Source organism: Sturnira hondurensis, unplaced genomic scaffold (assembly GCF_014824575.4).
Source record: "Sturnira hondurensis isolate 20B ecotype Veracruz unplaced genomic scaffold, ASM1482457v3 Scaffold0010448, whole genome shotgun sequence".
NCBI classification, from domain to species: domain Eukaryota; kingdom Metazoa; phylum Chordata; class Mammalia; order Chiroptera; family Phyllostomidae; genus Sturnira; species Sturnira hondurensis.
This window is the reverse complement of record NW_028083079.1, coordinates 6,984,468-7,001,702: the sequence shown is the minus strand read 5'-3', so window position 1 is coordinate 7,001,702 and position 17,235 is coordinate 6,984,468. Positions and strand designations below refer to the sequence as shown.

General features: G+C 55.0%; 1 protein-coding gene across 2 annotated transcripts in view; it reads right to left on the bottom strand.

Annotated features, from left to right (window-relative positions):
- Positions 1–17,235, bottom strand: part of DAB2IP (DAB2 interacting protein) — a 181,836-nt gene that overhangs the window by 153,317 nt on the left and 11,284 nt on the right. Inside the window, exon 1 of one of the 2 annotated variants that reach the window (XM_037059192.1) lies at positions 8,222–8,645. The exons of the other annotated variant lie outside the window; for it this stretch is intronic. Within the exon in view, the coding sequence (XP_036915087.1) occupies positions 8,222–8,324 (103 nt within the window). The 5' untranslated portion in view covers positions 8,325–8,645. Of the gene's footprint in view, positions 1–8,221; positions 8,646–17,235 lie in introns of those variants that run through there. 2 annotated transcript variants of the gene reach the window in all.

The following is a 17,235-nucleotide window of genomic DNA, read 5'->3' as shown; positions in this document are numbered from 1 at the left end:
CCATCAGGAGCCCTGGTCCCCTGAGGCCTTGATCCATCTTTAGGTTCTTAGTCTCGCTGTCCTTGCTGCTTTGCTTAATAGTCTACCCCTATTGTTTCAACCACCTCCTCCTCCTGGGGAGCTTGTCCACTGGGCTCCTTGTAAGAGTAAAGACACAAACAGAGGGGCCAGGGAACAGGCCTAGTTTCTGCCACCAAATCTTGGCTACAGCCTCCCGTGAGGAACTGGGCACACGCCTCCACGCGCTCTTCCACAAAGTGTGCAGCGCGACCTGGACCCACGTCAGTGGCTGCGGAGCCACTCCGGGGAGATCTCGGAGCCAGGGGCTCTGCACAGCCTCAAGTGTGAGGAGAACTCAAGGGATTAGGATGGCTATTTTTAACTCCCCACATCCTGGCCAAAAACAAATCCCTCACACACCCTGCAGATCCCTATCAGGGGGCTGGCAGGGACATTTGGGAATTCTCTCCTCCCAGAAGCAGCTCCCGTGGTGATGACTTGTCCTCTGCCGGGAAAGGCTCGGAGCACGGGCCGGCTCCAGCCAGGACCAGCTCCATTATGTCTGGCTGGGTCCTCGCGGCCCTGTCAAACAGCCATTTCCTGGTGAACTCAGTTGTTACGCACTTTCCAGCAGGTGACAGCCAGGCAGGGTCACCAGAGATGCTGAGAAGCGTCATTCTTTTATTGGCTTATTTGTTTACCCTTACATGCCCTCTGGTCCCCCTCTGAGGAGGTGGGACCTGCTGCAGAGTCAGCCGGGTGGGTCGACCATGAGCACCTCTGCTAGGACGCTCAGTTTAGGGGCAGAGGCAGGGGTGGAGAGAAGTAAACTAATAGAGCGACGGAAGTGAGTGGGACTGTCAAGGACAAAGGCGTCATGGGTGCTATGGGACACCAAGGACCCCTGCCGGCCTCCAGCTGGGCAAAGGACATGGACGGACTGTCATCAGTCTTGCTCCTCACCTGCCAGCACCCACAGTGTCCCTCAGACCGACCATCATGGCCTGTAATAGGCAGCAGCCACTGCGACCTACAGGGAGATGGGTGCTTCCTGCTTCAAGACAGAGAGCTCCTACCTGGTCACCTGTCCCACCTGGGTGGGTGTTGGCTACATTCATACAGACGGTGCTCATTCTCTCCGGTCCTCCACCCGCCCACCTGCCACTGCCCGAGTTCACGCTCACCAAATGATGTCACTGGGCAAAACGACTCCAAACAGGAGTTTCAGAGAAAAGCCTCGTTCTGAATGGGGAGCCCCTCCTCCTGGCTCCCCACTTCGAGCCCTGCCTCCTCGAGTCCCAGTGGAGTGAGGTGAGCCCTGGACACGGAGTAAGAGAAGCCGGTGCAAGTCCTGGGCGGCCTCTTTCTGGCTGTGTGAGCTCAGCCACATGTCCCCTCTCTCAGAGCCTTGGTTTCCTCGGGAGAAAGTCACCTTAAAGGACTACATTAAACAAGACTCTCTGAGGGAAAGCACTTTATAAACTGAGGTGCTTTATGGAAATGTTTTCTTTTCACATACTTTTTTGTCCTTGTTTTTGCTCTTTCCCCTTTGGTCTTGGGCTCAAGAACTCTCTCTGACCCTGGAGGCCAGTTTCCCTGGAGGTTCTGGCCACGGATGCCTGTGTAACCCTAGAAAGTCATGTGATCCCTAGATGCCTCTGGGGCCATATCTGCGGGCCCCTAACACATCTCAGTGACCCCCAAGACCCTTCAGAAGCACTTTGCAAACTCTCTCCTGAATTCTAGGGAACGCGGTGGGTCTGGGCTAGAAGGGCCCCGCAGCTCAGCCTGCAGGCGGGAGGGCAGACAGACACCCTTTTCAGACCGGCCTCCAGGCTGCTCTTTGATGCCACGAAACCAGGAGAGATTTTCTTAAAAAGCAGATCAAGACGGATCCAAACAAGGCAGAAAAGTCTTTCTGCTCCCCAAAGGCACCTCTCTGTCTGTCCCTTGCCTGGAGGCAGCCTGGCCCAGAGCACACACTGAGAGGACTCCCGACCTGTCTGCCTTGCAAAGCAGCGTGCATACAAAACGCTCTGAGTCAGGAGCAGGAAAACCAAGCCAGGTTATAAGCCAGCCCAACTCGACAAGGCTTTCTGAGCATTTCCTAAAGCAAGGAAGACCCATGCCGGGCCCTAACCACTTCATAGATGCTGAGATAAGACGTAAGACTCTCTAGAATTTCAGAGCACATCTCAGAGACAAAAAAACTATAAGGCGAGGTAGTTGATAAGAGCTACAGACCAGCACCGTGCAGGCGGACAGCTCACCCTGCGTGGGGTGATGAGATCAAGTGGAGGTGACATCTGTGCCAGAGCCAGAGGGGCAGGAAGGGTTTAGGCAATGAAGCGGTGACAGAGAGAAGGTAATCTGGGAGTCACAGGCAGAGGGACCAGGACATAAGCAGACTGCAGAGCAGAGAGAGAAGAGGGAGGCAGGGAGGAAAGCTGAGCAGGTGAGAGGCCCCGACCACCAGGCCAGGGAGAATGGGTTTGATCCTGTGGGTGGGTAACAGGGAGCCACCCCCAGGGAGGGAAGAAGAGGCATGATGGAGGGGGAAACTGAGGCCAGGTGGCTCACAGAGGCTGCAGTTAACAGGGCCTGCTTTAGGAAGCCAGGCTGCCAGGGGCCCCACCATGAGTATAGAAAACGGGCAACCACTACCCAGGTGGATACCACTTGGGAGGGGCCAGGCTCCAGGAAGGCTGAGGATGCCTTCAGGAGAGAGACACACATGGCTCTGAGGGAGACAAGGGACATTACACATTCCTCTGGTCTCTCGGCCCAGGTTATTCTGGGCTGACCCACGCTCCCGCTCGGCTCCTAGTTATTCACACCATCACCTCCTGCAGTGTTCAGAGTGCGAAATACTATTTAACTCCAAGGCAAGCAGCCTGGGCTGCCTCCCACCATCCCCCCGCCCCAGCTCCCCGAGCCCTCCAGACACTGAGCCCACAAAAGCCTTAATCACTGGTTCCATAAGCAGCCCCAGGGAGGCACTCTGCCCCCCAAGCCAGTCCGATGGCTCACCCGTGCCCCGAGCCCATCATGGACGCCTCTCCCTACAAATGCAGGAAAAAGTACAACCGAGTTCGGAAGGGATCTCGGAGATCTAACGACACACCTCCCCTCCCCCCTTTAAAGAAAAGACAGCTGAAGTTTTGCTGCTGTAGTTTTCCCCCCACCCAAGGGCGTCTTCTCATTGCTTTTAGAGGGAGAAGAAGGGAGAAAGAGAGAGAAGCATCGATGTGAGAGAGAAACATCAACTGGTTGTCTCTCGCATGCACCCTGACTGCAACCTAGGTATGTGCCCTGACCAGGAATCGAACCCACAACCTTTCGGTGTACAGGATGATGCTGCAACCAACCGAGCCACACCAGCCAGGGCAAAACTGAAGTTTTAAAAGATGACCAGCCCTGCCCGGGATCACACAGCCCTGTGGTGGTCCAGTCGGAACCCAGGTCTTCAAGCTCCCAGATGAGGGCTCTGGCACCAAAGCCACAAGCAGGTGGAGCACAGGGACACTGCGGTTGGGATACGATGCAAAAAGGCCTGTGCTTGTTGCCAAAGGACCTGCATTCAATTCAAGCTTGACCACCTTCCCCCCACACACAGGCATTAGAGCTTTGGACATGACACTCAGCTTCCTGGACTCGGTGACTCCCTCCCTCAAATAGGTGTTTAATGAGTCCACACCTTCCAGGGGATCAAACAGCATCAAGGTGGAGCAGTGCTCTGCCCACAGCACAGCGAGGCGGACAGGGCTGGGATAGTCCAGAGGGCTAGGTGGGCGATCCCTTCGGCCTTCACACTCCTGGCAGCCAGCTCGGCCCAGCCAGCCTTAAGTGACAAATTTCTCAGGAGCTGCCGCTGGACCAGCAGCACAGGGTCCCAGGGGAAGGGATGGATTTCTGCTGGGTTTCACAATACACATGCACGCACGGCAGGCCCACCCCACCCCCACTCCCAGAAGTTCAGGCTCACACCTCCCATCCGAGAGGTCAGAGGCCATCAAGGGCTATGGAGAAGGAAGGTGTGTGTGTGTGTGTGTGTGTGTGTGCACACATGTGTGTGGTCCTGCCCACCTCTCCTGGATCCCCACCAGCCCACCTGAGAAATCTGAGCACAAGAACCTCACCCAGGGTGCACCAATGCTTCTAGAAAGAAGCCAGAAGCCTTGGGGGTGGGGCAGTGAGCCGAGCCTCCTGGGAACACATCCACTCCTGGCAGGAGACATCTCTGTCCTCCGAAGGCCTGCCCCACAATGCCCGCCACCCATCCAGGGGACTTCCACAGCCATCAGCAGACACTGGGCACAACATCGCGCCCATTTTACCACTGGGGGAAGGCCCCAGAAAGGAAAAGTAGCCAAAAGTAACCAGCTCAAGAGAGTGAAACCAAGACTTGAATTCAGAACTCTGGGATATCCCATCTTCCCTCCCCAGGAGTACAGTGGGGCTGTGGTTCTCAAATGGCGGTGTACAGGTGGATGGCCAGGGGAGCTTTACAAAGTGCAGGTTCTTAGGTCTGGAGTAGAGGTGAGGAATCTGCATTTCAACCAGCACTACCACGACTGCAATGGAAGCACTGCCAGCTCGCCCCACAGACCCAGGCAACCACACTCCCCCATGGACACGCACAGATGACGGCCCAGGACAAAAGTAACAATTAGTAGCTTGAGATGCTGGGCTTGGGATATACTCCAGCTCCTTCCGTGTTATATGACTTTGGATAAATCTCTTAACCTTTCTAAACCTGTTCCTTCACATGCAAAATAAGGATAAGAAAAGAATCAACCTCCTGGCTGGTGTAGCTCAGTGGATTGAGTGCAGGCCTGTGAACCAGGATCATGGTTCAATTCCCAGTCAGGGCACATGCCTGGGTTGCAGGCCAGTTCCCAGCACGGGACACACAAGAGGCAACCATACATTGATATTTCTCTCCCTCTCTCCTTCCCTTCCCCTCTGAAGATAAATAAATAAAATCTTTAAAAAAAAGAAAAGAAAAGAATCGACCTCATGGGGTTGTCTTTTGGATGCAAGGAAATGTGTGTAAAGCCCTCAGCACAGGACCTGGCATATAATAAACACTCAGTAAATGGTGTTCTGTGGTCATTGCCAAATCCAGTGCAGTGTGCTAAATGTCTAAAGGAAGGAACAGAATGCCACGCACCCGGGGACTACAGGGAATAATTGAGCCAGTGAGACATGTCTGCAGGGTTGTACTAAACCAGTGGGTAGAAGTAACAGGGACACAGATTTCCCCTCCAAACAGGGAGAATGTTTTAACAGGCTGGAGTTGCCCAATCGTGAGGCCAGCTGCCTAACAGGCCGATTGTCACTAGAAGATCCCAGCAAAAGAGACTACATGTTCAACCAGTGGGGACGCACCACCAGGGATGGAAGAATGGGGAGGGGGTGGCCTGGATGATCTTGAAGCTAACTTTGGACCAGGTTCTGCAGGTCAGCCCCTCTCTCCCTATCACGCTGGTTAATTAGTGCATTTGCATTTCCCTGATATTTACAACCTTTACCTGAAAGCATCCAAAAGGGACAAGGAGCAGCAGACAGAAAGCCTACACCTTCTGAATAGTTCATCACCAGGAGGGGGAGTGAGGAGGATGTCTTAATCTCAGACCTACAAACCCACTGAACCATATGCCTTGGAGGGGTATTTGCATCTGTGCACTTTTCTCACAAGGGCTGGTTGAGAGGGGCTGGTCCACACCAACTTTTCAGAGGAGAGGAAACTGAGGCACAGACTGACTGGGTCCCTCATATAGCAAAAGGGCCCAAGGTTCAGGTTGTGGACTAGCACCTCAAGGCTGTTGTCCTATGAGCCAAGTGCCTTCCACACAGCACTTCTCAAAGGCCCCACTAGATCGATCTCCCTGGCGTGGGACCTTTGAACTCAGAGGGGTTCGGAAAACTGCCTAAAGACACACAGCTAGTGAGGGTGGGGCTCGAAAGCTGGTGTTTGATTTGGTTTTTAATTCTCAGGTGTACTGTCTTAGGTCAAGAATAATTAGGAGTTTGGCTTTGAGATTGGGGGGAAATAATGTTAAAGATGATAATCCTCATAAGCGACAAGCTACCTACTCATCCACCCTCAATCAAAATTAAATTCAAGTCAAAATTACTTTCCCCCCTTAAGAGCCTAAAGAGGGGGCTGGGGGAGAGGGGCACCGTTGCCATATGACTCAAGCCAAGCAGTTCAGAAGAATGAACCATGGGGAAATGAGAAAACCAGAATTCCCACCAGGCTGGGAATGGGGACCAGAACCATTCAGAGCCCCCCATCCCCACTCTGCTTATTTCAAGGTGTTTTCATGGAGGGCAGGGGTCAAGGCAGCCCAGGAAACGGAAAAGAGACCTCACTTCCATGACCCCGCCCCCTCAAAATTGAAGAGTGTCCAGGGTTGAACAAAACAACATCCAAAACTCAGGTGCCCTGAGGTGCCTGGCTCTGCACAGGGAGGAGCAGCTATCCAATTATCAACCCTCAGAGTGAGTTCCAGGTAGGTAGGGTCTGAAGTTTTGGATCCCTGGAAATGTTGGGGGTGGAAAGCTAGAGAGCACCCCCACAAATCCCCTGCCAGCTGCGGGGCCCAGCTAGGGGGTGCCTTCCTTGTAAAGCCTAGAGCGATTCTCTCCCTAGACCGAGACACAGAGGCAGGGCGCCCAGGAAAGTTTAAAGGGTTAACCCACCGGTCGAGATCCTTACAGCATAGGGGGCAGTAAGGTGGGAGAGGGGTGAGTAAAGCAAAGTCGAAGCCCACTCCTCTCTCCGCGACCCATGTACCTCTTATCAGGCTCTCCAGACCCTCTCGAACCCCGGATCCCTCTGGGATCCCCGCAAGCCCGCAAGCCTCTGAGTCCCCTTATCTTGATTCAGGTGCCCTAGCTCTCACCTCTACACGCCGGCGGGGCCGCTGGGTGCTGCCATCCCAAAGGCGCCCGAGCTCGGACCAGGGGCAGGGTCACGAGTTGGCGGGGACTCGGGATCCCCAGGAGGCAGGAAAGTTTCCGTAGTGCCAGCCAGGCGGAGAGCAGCAAAGCGGCCCAAGCAGGCGGCAGCCCGGCAGGAGCGCCCTCCGGCCGCCCCGCACCTCCGCCTGCACCTCGGCGCTCGGCTCCAGGTCTCCCCCGGCCACTCAGCCGTCCCAGCCCGGCCAATCGCAGGCCCCGCCACCCGCAGCTCCGCCCGTCTGGCCCACTCAGAGTGGAGGCCGGCAGGGGAGGGGCGGGGGCGCACCTGTTCGACCAATCGACCCCACTACTGCCACCCTACCCAGCCGGACTGGGCAGGGCGGACCCTCTCATTCCTGGCACACGTCCCCAGTCCCCGCTTTGGCCCAGGATCTGGGCCGGGCCACCCGCCCCCTCCTCCTCCTCAACCCCGATCTAGGGCAGGCCACACGCCCCTCCGCCCGCGCGCTTACCTTCTCAGGCAGACCGCCACGGACCTCGGTGCGGGCCGACTTACGTTCCTCCCCTGAACCCCAGGATTTCTGAGATAAAACTCAGCTTTAGCCTGTGGGCTTTAGGGGTACGCATCTGAGGTGTGGACCGCAACTCCGCTTCGCTCACCTCTCTTCCACTCTACACCCTCTTCTCCCACAAGGATCTTTGCGCGTCCGCTGACCCCCGAAACTTTGCGGTGGGCCCTGCCTTGATCTTTGACCGCCAACGGGAGCCAAGATCTGATGCTAAGCCCAAAGCTTCAGGAAAGAATGGTCGGGAAGGGCGGGGCGGGGTGGGGGGAGCACAGAGAAAGCGATTCTAACCCTCCCACTAACAGAGTCTCTGGAGAATCCCGTTTGGGTTCGGGCCAGCTTCTCCAGAATGCCTGCGATCCGCATCTGCCGGCACCCCAACTTCTCTTGGGGTCACAAAAAATATTAAAGCCTGACGATTTCATTGTTCCATTTTCGAGATAGGAAAGATTTAGGCCCAAGGCAGGTGAACGCTTCTAGGACCCCGGTGGCAAGACAGCAACTTTTTCAAACTGAAGATGAGTTTGCAGAGAGCGTCTGGCTCTTCTCCCCAGCCCTGTGCGGATGCCTGGCGTCTCCCCGCAACCCCGACTTGCCCCCCCAACCCCAACCCCCCACCCCCAGATCTCACCCCCCTCTGCGGACCTGGGATGGGGAAGGAGAAAGAGGCCCCAGCAAGTGCTTGGGCAGAGCGAGGGGCACGCCCGCCGCCAGCCCGGCCTTACCTCGGCAGCAAAGCGTGTCCTCGCAGAGCGCGCCGGCGGGAGGCCCCAGCAGGGGCAGGGAGGCCCAGGCGAGCGCGCGGGAGGCCGCGCCGCCGGCTCCCATCCCGGACGGCCTCGGCCGGGCCTCGGCCCACGAACCTTCCACCCTCCGCGGCACCTGTAGGGACAGCGCGGTGCCGGCGGACTCGGCCTCAGGGCTGGGACCTGGGCCCGGCCCGGAGTGGGGGCGTGCGGGGCTCCCCGGGCTCCTCCGACAGCCAGCGGCTCGGACTTCCCAGTTCGCGGCCCCAACTCGGGACCCGCGCACAACGCGCTGGGCAGGGCACTATTTTTAGCGAGAGCTGCTCTCCCAGTTGGACAGACAGAACCAGTTAGTTAATTCGGCCGCTGAGGAAGGGCCTGCACCTGGAGCTCCCCGGAACGGCAGCCGCAGCTCCGCTGAAAGCTGATCCTTCGCATTCCTGCCTCTCGAGGCGGGAGGGCGGGAGGACGCCTCTAATTCCTGGGGGAAGCCAACGTCCTCTCTGAAGGCAGCGCCTGGGCCCCAAGTGCACTCCCAGAATGGAGCTCTTTAAATGGACTTTGAAACGCTGTCGGACTTCCTCCTGCTGACCCCAGGCCTCAGACGGCTTCCCATAAAATGCCTACCTGAGGTCCCACGCACCCTACTGGTCTCTAGCAATGGCAAGAGCCCCCTCAAGACATGGGGTCTGGGTCCTAGCACCAAGAAAATCTGGCACACATACATCATTCGGGAGTTACTTGTTGAAAACAGGGAGGAACGAGTGAAAACCCAGGAGCAGAAGAGCCTCGGGAGGGTCAAGTAAAGCCTGGGCAGTGCAAGATGGATGTATGGGGTGGCTCTGAAACCCCACAGCACCGCCATCCAACACTTTCTGGCACTCTGACCCTGGCGTGTCAGCGCACCCTTGTGCCTCAGTTTCCTCTTCTGCATAGGGGAGTCTTAGGAGCCCAAGAGACAGAGTGAGAAGGTCTTTGTAAACAAAAGCATGAGTGGATGTTCATATAAGCAGTGATGAGAGGAATGCAAAGATGAGTAAGACGGCGATCTCCTCTCCAGAAGCCACTGGCGCTGCTCATCTGGGGTGGGTGGGGGAGGTCCTAAGGGCCTAAAACGGTGCAGTGAAACCACACGATACTAGCCCAAGGATGCGTGGAGAGGCCCATGATAGAGTCTGCAGAAGCGACCCACATATGTGTGGAAAATGATGCAGATCGAGTGCCGCAGGCTGTCCCTGGGGGCGGGGGATGTGAAATGGAATGTCATCTGAGAGGAGCCCAACCTCTCACTGTGCATAAAAACAAATTGGTCCCTTTAAGTGGATTAAAGACTTGAATTCAAAAACCTTGTAATATGGGAATATTTCTTAAAGACTCTGTGTCTTTAAGCACAAACCATAAAGAAAAAGATCAATACACTTAATTAAAGTGTAAAACCCCTGTTTATCAAAAGAAGATATTGGGAACATACTGTCCAAAATATGCAAAGATCTTGCACAAATCAAACTGTGTGAACAAGCAATATGAAGAAGGGGAAGCATGAATGGCCGGTAAACATAGGAAACTATATTCAGGCTCACTTGTAATAAGAATACAAAGAACAGCCCCATCAATTGCTATCTCCCACTGGCAAGACTGACAGCAACAAGAACTCTCACGCACTGCTGGTGGAAGGGGGAGGGGCACCACCACTCTGGAAACACTTCAACTGCATTTACACGTGTCGGAGATGCAAGCACCCCGTGACCCACAGATTGGCCTCTAAAATGAACCTGGAGAACCTCTCTCTGGTTACACTAGTGTTTATTCTAGCGCAGCATCGGAGCAGCCTCAACGCCCGTCAGAGGAAGAATGTAGGAACAGACTGTGGAGCCCTCAGTGAAATTCTACACTGCAGGGAAAATGAATGACTAGAACTCCTGGTGAATCATAAGTAGGGGGATGGGGAGCAAGCTGCAGAAGAGCAAAGTGTAGGATACCCTTTACACAGATTTTTTAAACATGCAGAACAAAATGACACTCTATATTGCTAGGAATGCACACGCAGGGTGAAAGTATAAAGAAATTCAGAGGAAGGGCAAACACACCATTCAGGGAAGTTTGACCCGGTGGGGAGAGGGACATGGGGCGGCTGATGGGTGGGGTTTCAGTTACGTTGGCAACGTTTGATTTCTTGACCCTGGCTGATGTCACACAAGTGTTTTGTAGGGTTTTTTTTTAACTCTTCATAACTTTTTTTAAGGAGCAGGCATGATGAGAATCTTCATAAAATCCAATCCTGCTCTGAATTTGTTTCCTTATTTTTAATAACACGGTCGTCGCTTCTGCGCAGTGCTCTGTAAATCGTAAACATGAATAGCCCACTCCCCAGGCTCCACTGTGGTCCTTCACACTCTGGTCCCAGCCACCCAGACTCCCAGACCCAAGCACCACCATGCACAACCTCCCCCAACCCCTAATGCCGCCGCACAAACCCTTTACTCCTGCAGTTCCTGTCCTTCCCGTCTCTGCTGAGCCACAGCCTGTTTCTCCTATTACCATCCAGCTGAGCCATTTCAGCCTGTAAGAAGGCCCTAAGAGCCGTTGGTTGGCCTCCCAAGGAGAGGGCACCCACAGTGCCTGCCGGCCCAACTGCCCACCCTACTGTCCGTGCTTATAACGGTTTGGATTGTTGCACATGGTTATGAGCAGTCGGTGAGTTCCTCCGGGTCACACACCTGGTCTGAACCACCACTGGCACCCTGTCACCTGCATATGGCCTGGCCTCAGGAGGGTTTTTTTTAGAGATTTTGTTTATTTACTTTTAGAGAGAGGGGAAGGGAAAGAGAAAGAGAGAGAAACATCAATGTGTGGTTGCCTCTTGTGTGCCTCCTACAGGGGACCTGACCCGCAACCCAGGCATGTGCCCTGACTGGGAATCGAACCAGCAACCCTTGGGTTCGAAGGCCCACACTCAATCCACTGAACTATACCAGCCAGGGTCAGGAGGGTTTGTTGAATGCATAAAGGGATGAATGGACACAAATACTCACAAACAAAAAGGGGCCATGCCAAACTCTCCCAGGGGAAGCAATCCCACTGTACAGATCTCTGTGCATTCTTGGGAGGGAATGAGGCCTTTGGGATCAGAGACCTGGGTTCACTTCTGGGCTAATCCACCTGCCAGTTGTGTGACCTAGGGCATGCTACAGTATCTGTCTGCACCTCAGTGTCTGTGTCTGCACAGCCAAAATGTGACTGGGGCTTACTGCAAGGGGCTCTCGTGAGGACCCAGTGTGGTGAGAGAGGCAAAATGCATGGCCCCATTTTTTGAGCAGGTAGTAATTATAGTAATTACATGAATATTGGCCAAGAGGAAGATGTTTGCAGGGGAGGGTAGAAGGAACCCAAGTGAGTTACTATGAAAGTGGGAGGCTGAAAATATATGTCAGGGAGTGTTCTCCAGCTCTGAGCAAAGGCATGCACCTGGAGGCCGGCCCAGGAGGTGGGAGGGTCGGAAGTCTGCGCCCAGTGAGGGCCTCCTCCTGTCCTGTGTCCCGCCGCTGGGGGAGGGACTGTGCAGCGATTCAGAACCACAGCCTCTCCTCTCTGTCTCCCCACGTCCACTCTGCCCGCTCCAGTCTGTTCTCACACCTAGCCCAGGGATCCCAATCTGGACCTGTCTTCTCCCTGCCAGCTTCCATCTGCAGGGGCTACAGAGCCTGTGGCACCTTCCCCAGGGACACGTCTGAGGCGATGTAACATATGCATCATCTGCGCTGTCTATGCAAAATGCACATATGTCCGCTTGTCGGGAGCTTCCATCAAGGCAACGCAGAGGATGGCATATCGCTTATGGTCCAGACTTCAGAAGATGAATGGGCTAGTGTTACATGTGGTACAAGCAGAAAAATACGTAAAGTCGCCAGGGTCACATGGACGCTGGCAAAGAACAAGACTGTGCACTTGGTGGGTTCGGAGATTTTCTGAACTAACGAGCAGATCCTCTTTGATTCAGATCACACTGGACAATGTAATATGATTCTGATGACATGGGCATGAGCCCCAGTTGGCTCTTTGTCCCATGCAAATGGGCATGCAAGGCAGGGACCCCCACCCAGCTTAAGGTCTGCCGTCTCAATGCTTCTCAGAAGGGTTGCCAATGATCACACCAAAGGACAACTCTCCATCTTCATCACAGCCTCTTGGCTTTATTTCACTCCCTGGACACTCTCTGATCTTTTCTGTCTCCAACATCTCCCAGTTTTCCCCTAGTTCTCTGGTTCTCTGGTTGGCGTCCTCATTTTACTCCACTGAGCTACAAGAGCTGGAGTTTGAACTTGTCTGAGTCCCCCTTTTCCTTCCAGATCCTGCTTCAACCGCATCCAGGCCCCTGGCTTCAAACGCTGTCCTTACACTGGTGCGTCCCAGACATCTGTTTCCGGGCCAGTCCAGACGCTGTTGCCTCTTGCCTGGGCTACGGGAAGGGCTGAGCCGCCTCCCTGCGTCCACCTGGGCCCTCTCTCTGCTGTCTCTCGGAGGCTTCTCCTCATGAAGTTTGTAAAGCTCAGATTCAATCAAATCACCCCAAGCCGGCTTGAAAGCTTTCAATGGCTTCTCGTTGTCGTCATGTGGCCCAGCAGCTTGCCCTGGGTGGTCTGGCCACAGCCCACCTCTCCAGACTGCCACCTCCTCCTCTCTCTCTGCCTTCAGCTGCCCGGCCAGTTCCCAGGCCCCGTTTTCCCCATTGTACAGACTTCACACAGGCTCCGCTCTCCAGAACGCTTTCCTCTGTGCCCTCGGCTCCTCGGCCCAGTTCACCTAACAGGGCAGCACAGGTGCTGCAACTTCAGGGAGGCCTTGCACACAACACACGTGCGGCCCAAGTCCCTTTTCTCCATGGCATTCACTGCAGTTGGTGACTGTGCCTTTGTAATGTGATCAGTGGATCAGTGTGTCACCCTCCCCGGGCTGGATGTCTCCAAGCACAGCCATCATGCCTGGTTCTGTCCACTGTTACACCTCCTCCTACACCCTAGCCCCAGAAAAAGATTCGGGGAATAGTAGGTGCTCAATGAACATATGTTGAATGAATGAGTGAATCCACGCTTCCTCGCACACCTCCGATGCTCCATCTGTGTAATAGATATATGCACAGTGTGAGTGCTTTGTGTGTCCTCTCACTCGGTCCTCCCAGCCACATCTGAGGAGGTTCTCACATTCTAAATTTTCATTTGACGAGTGAGGAAACTGAGGCTCGGAGAGTTTAAGCGATTTGCAGAACATCACACAGCGTAAACAGCAGAGCCTATACCATGCCACTGTATCCATGCATATGGTGTTTAAGTAAACCGCACAAGCTAACACATTACCCAGCCTCTCATTGGGGTGGTAGGCCCTCAGTTGGTGATGGACGTGAGATTCAAAACCACATCTACTGAGGCATCACATGATGAAGACCCAGGCCCACCATAACCCTGGGCAGGGGTGACGTGAATGCAGGGGGAGAGGAGGGGAGGGAGCAGAGATGCCATGTCTGTGTGGGGCAGGGAGAGTTACTACAATAAACTATTACAGAAATGCTCAAACCTCACGCTGGCTGAGAATTAAATACCCAGAGAGAATGCGGCTGGGGTCAGACACCATGAACAGAGGAAGGGTCAGGTGACAGAGACCAGGAGGATGCCTCTGGTCCCCAGGGTAGGCCTATTTTGAGGGCCCCAGCGCCGCCCTAGTGTGATCGGTCCGATGCTCTGATTCTGCCTCTGCCGTTTCTCTCACACCCACCCCTGCCGTCCCTGGATCCCCAAGTGCCTAAGTCAGTGTCAACATCAACGAGGACCCCTCTGCACCACACTCTGAGCTTGGTGCTGGGGACACAGAGAAACAAACAGTGAGCTGCTCACTTGTGCAGGCAAGAGACTGTCAGCAACACTGCCTGGGTGCCAGCCCGTGTGCCTGTGACTGAGACAGGGGTGTCCGTGGGGGCTCTGCTACCAGCCTGGACTGGAGGTCCTGAGGGGTGGCTCTGGGAAAGGCTTCCAAGGACACGACCTCTGCGTGTCTTGAAGGAGCAGAGAGAGAACTAACTTCACCGGACAAAAAGAAACCAGCCCGTGGAAACTTTGGCAGTGTGAAACAGCCGAATGTGTGCAGGGATGCCAATCGGAGAGTTGTGAAAGATGGGGCAGGAAGAAGAGGCTGGGCCAGTCGGGAGGGGTCCTGAATGCCGTGCCCAGGAGCTGGGACTCGGGGGGGGGGTGGCTGCTGGGGGACCTTAGGCACAGGACCCTTTCATCTGGAGGAGGAAGATAGACTTCAGGGGTACCTACCGGAGGCTGGCAAGTGCACTGGCAAGTGGAGAGGGGTGACTGAGAGTGAGGAAGGAAGGACAGGCAGCTCTAGAGGGACTTAGTCAGAAGGACGATGAGAGACTGGGTGGTGGCCCAAGGGGGTGTTTGGGTTGCGGGTGGTTGGGTGCTGCGGCATGCACCCCAGATCCACCCTTCAAGGACAGAGGACTCCCTCCCTCCCTGACATGTGAAGGTGGCCCTCAGCTTCAGCCCTCTCTGGGGGTGCCCTCTGCTAAAGAGAGCCACCACCTGAGGTGACACCCGTAGAAGGTGACGGCCCTACATTCCGTGACCGATCACTCCAGGGTCCCTGCCCCTGCCCCCGAGGGTGGGCTGAGACCTGCCCTGGGACTACAGGGAAGTTCAGCGTCCCCTGCCCGGTCCTGCTCCCTGCCTCTCCCTTCCCAGGAGCTGAGCCCTCACCTCCCTCCCAGACCTCCTTCTGGCTGATATTTTCAGAGCCTGCTTCCTAGGGAACCCACTCTGTTGATGGGGGCACTGGCCATGTGTCCCACGGGCAGTACAGACCCCAGAGAGAGCGTGGCCGTGAAGGTGACAGTGACAGAGGTGAGCAGTGCTCCAGGGAATGAATAATATTTTAGGGGAGGCGTGCCCTGTACAATATTTGGGACATACACTACAAAGTTATCTGTCATTTACCCCATCACCATCTGGCCTCCCTGCCAGCAGTGCGCTCGTGGGTCCCCCTCGCTGTGACCCAGGAACCTCACAGGCTCCATCTGTCCCTCCCTTGCTCACGCCCTGCAGTGGCTTGTCGTCGTCCAGACCCTCAACTGGTCGGATGGTCAGCCACCCTCCCCACCCCACCTCCCATCTTCTAACACCCCTTTAGTCTTCTACCTCTGGGCGTTTTGCTCGGCTGTTTTCTCTGCCTACAATGCCCTTCCCTATGCCCACTCTTCCAGGAAGCCTTCCAGATCCCTCTGGGTAGATGGAAGCACCTCGGTCATCTCTGAGACAATATTCCCTTGTCCCTAAAATGCAGATTCCAGTGCCTCTCTGAGGTTGGTGAGGGGATGCGAAACCATGTTCAGAAAGCACCAGAAATGCTGTCCAACACGGACACTCCCCCATCGCTGGTGCCTGGACAGTGAGGGCCTGGCACCCAGTGAGCACAAATTGAGTTGGATTGACTTGACTCCAAGGTCCTGGGCTTTTATAGTTTATCTCACTTCTTGGAACACCCCTGCCTGGTGGTGGAACTTGGACAAATTCAATTTCCTGCTCTGAGATGGTCTGACTGCCTAAGGGGTTTCTCTCCCAGTTGACGGAGGACCCAGTCAGCTCCCCAGAAAGGGCTGTGTTGGGACCAAACATGGCGCCCAGCCTCTCCAGCTGCAAGTAGGTACCACCCTCCACACACATTTTGGCCTCAAGCCCTCCCAATCCCAGGCCACAAAAGGTGGTTTCTTACAACCATGAGCACAGTCGCCCGACTGCGACATTAGAGCAAAGCGACCACAGAAGCACAGGCCTCTGCACACTGACTCGTCTGGAGTAAGTCGGCTGAAGTTCATCCGCCATCGGGATTCTCCGCCGCATTCTGTAATCGCAGGGAATTATTTCGCTAATAACAGAGGTACCTTGATCTAATTTAGTTTTAATGCCAGGAGGCGCCCTCCCGGAATAATCAGCTCCGGGGCCATTCCAATCTCCAGCTTTGTTACACGTTCTGGAGAGAAGATTCAATTCAAGGAGGCTGAAGTTACTTCTTTATCACCCAAAGTCATCTAGGAGCGAAATGAAATCCTACCTCTAGGTGTACGGAAAAATGCAGGGAGAGGCCCGGCGCAGGGAGCTGGTGTCAGGGGGAGGGGGAGGGGAGGGATCCCCTGCGACTGGAAGACACCACCGAAGAAACTGGACTGGGCCGGGCTGGTACCATGAGACCTTCCCTGGCAGAACCCTGATTTCCCTGCTTCGTTTATTATCTCCTCTGTTCTTTTCTTCCACCTCGGGGGCCTCTCCTCAGCAAGACCTGGTCTCCACTGTTATTTGAGTACAAATATTGGTAACAAACACTTCCGGAGTCCTGTTCTAGGCACTTCACGTATATTAACTCATTACACCCCACAAGGCAGATGCGTGCTACTATTATCCCCACTATATAGAAGGGAACGCTGAGGCAGATGTGTTAAGTAACTTGCCTCGCGTCACACAGCTAACAAGGGGCACAGCTGAAATGTGAACCTTAGACCATGAACTTCCCTGGTCACACACAAGGAAGAATCCTGAAGCCACCAGGAATTGTTCCACCCCCTCATTTATCCTTCACCACCACTCTGAGGTGGGGCTGTGGCTAGCCCCCTTTTATTGAGAAAGAGTCTGAGTCTCAAGAGTTGGCTGACTTGGCCAAGGTCAACAACACAGAGAGGAGATGGAAGAGCTGGGACTTGGACCCTGAGGCTCTGGTTGTTGCACCGAATGCTGCCTTGGCTGAAGCCGGGAGTCTGTGCCGTGCGTGCGCAGCCTTGGCTGCAGGCTGGGCCCATGTAGGTAAGCGAGTGCACAGCGCCCCAGGTTAACCAGCCCCCAGCTCTGCTCTTCCCTTCCTGCTTTGGGGCAGTTCTTCTTGCCCATCCTCCACCTCTCGCCTCAGACACTGAGTGTCCTTTGTTGTCATTCCGTGTTACCAAAAGA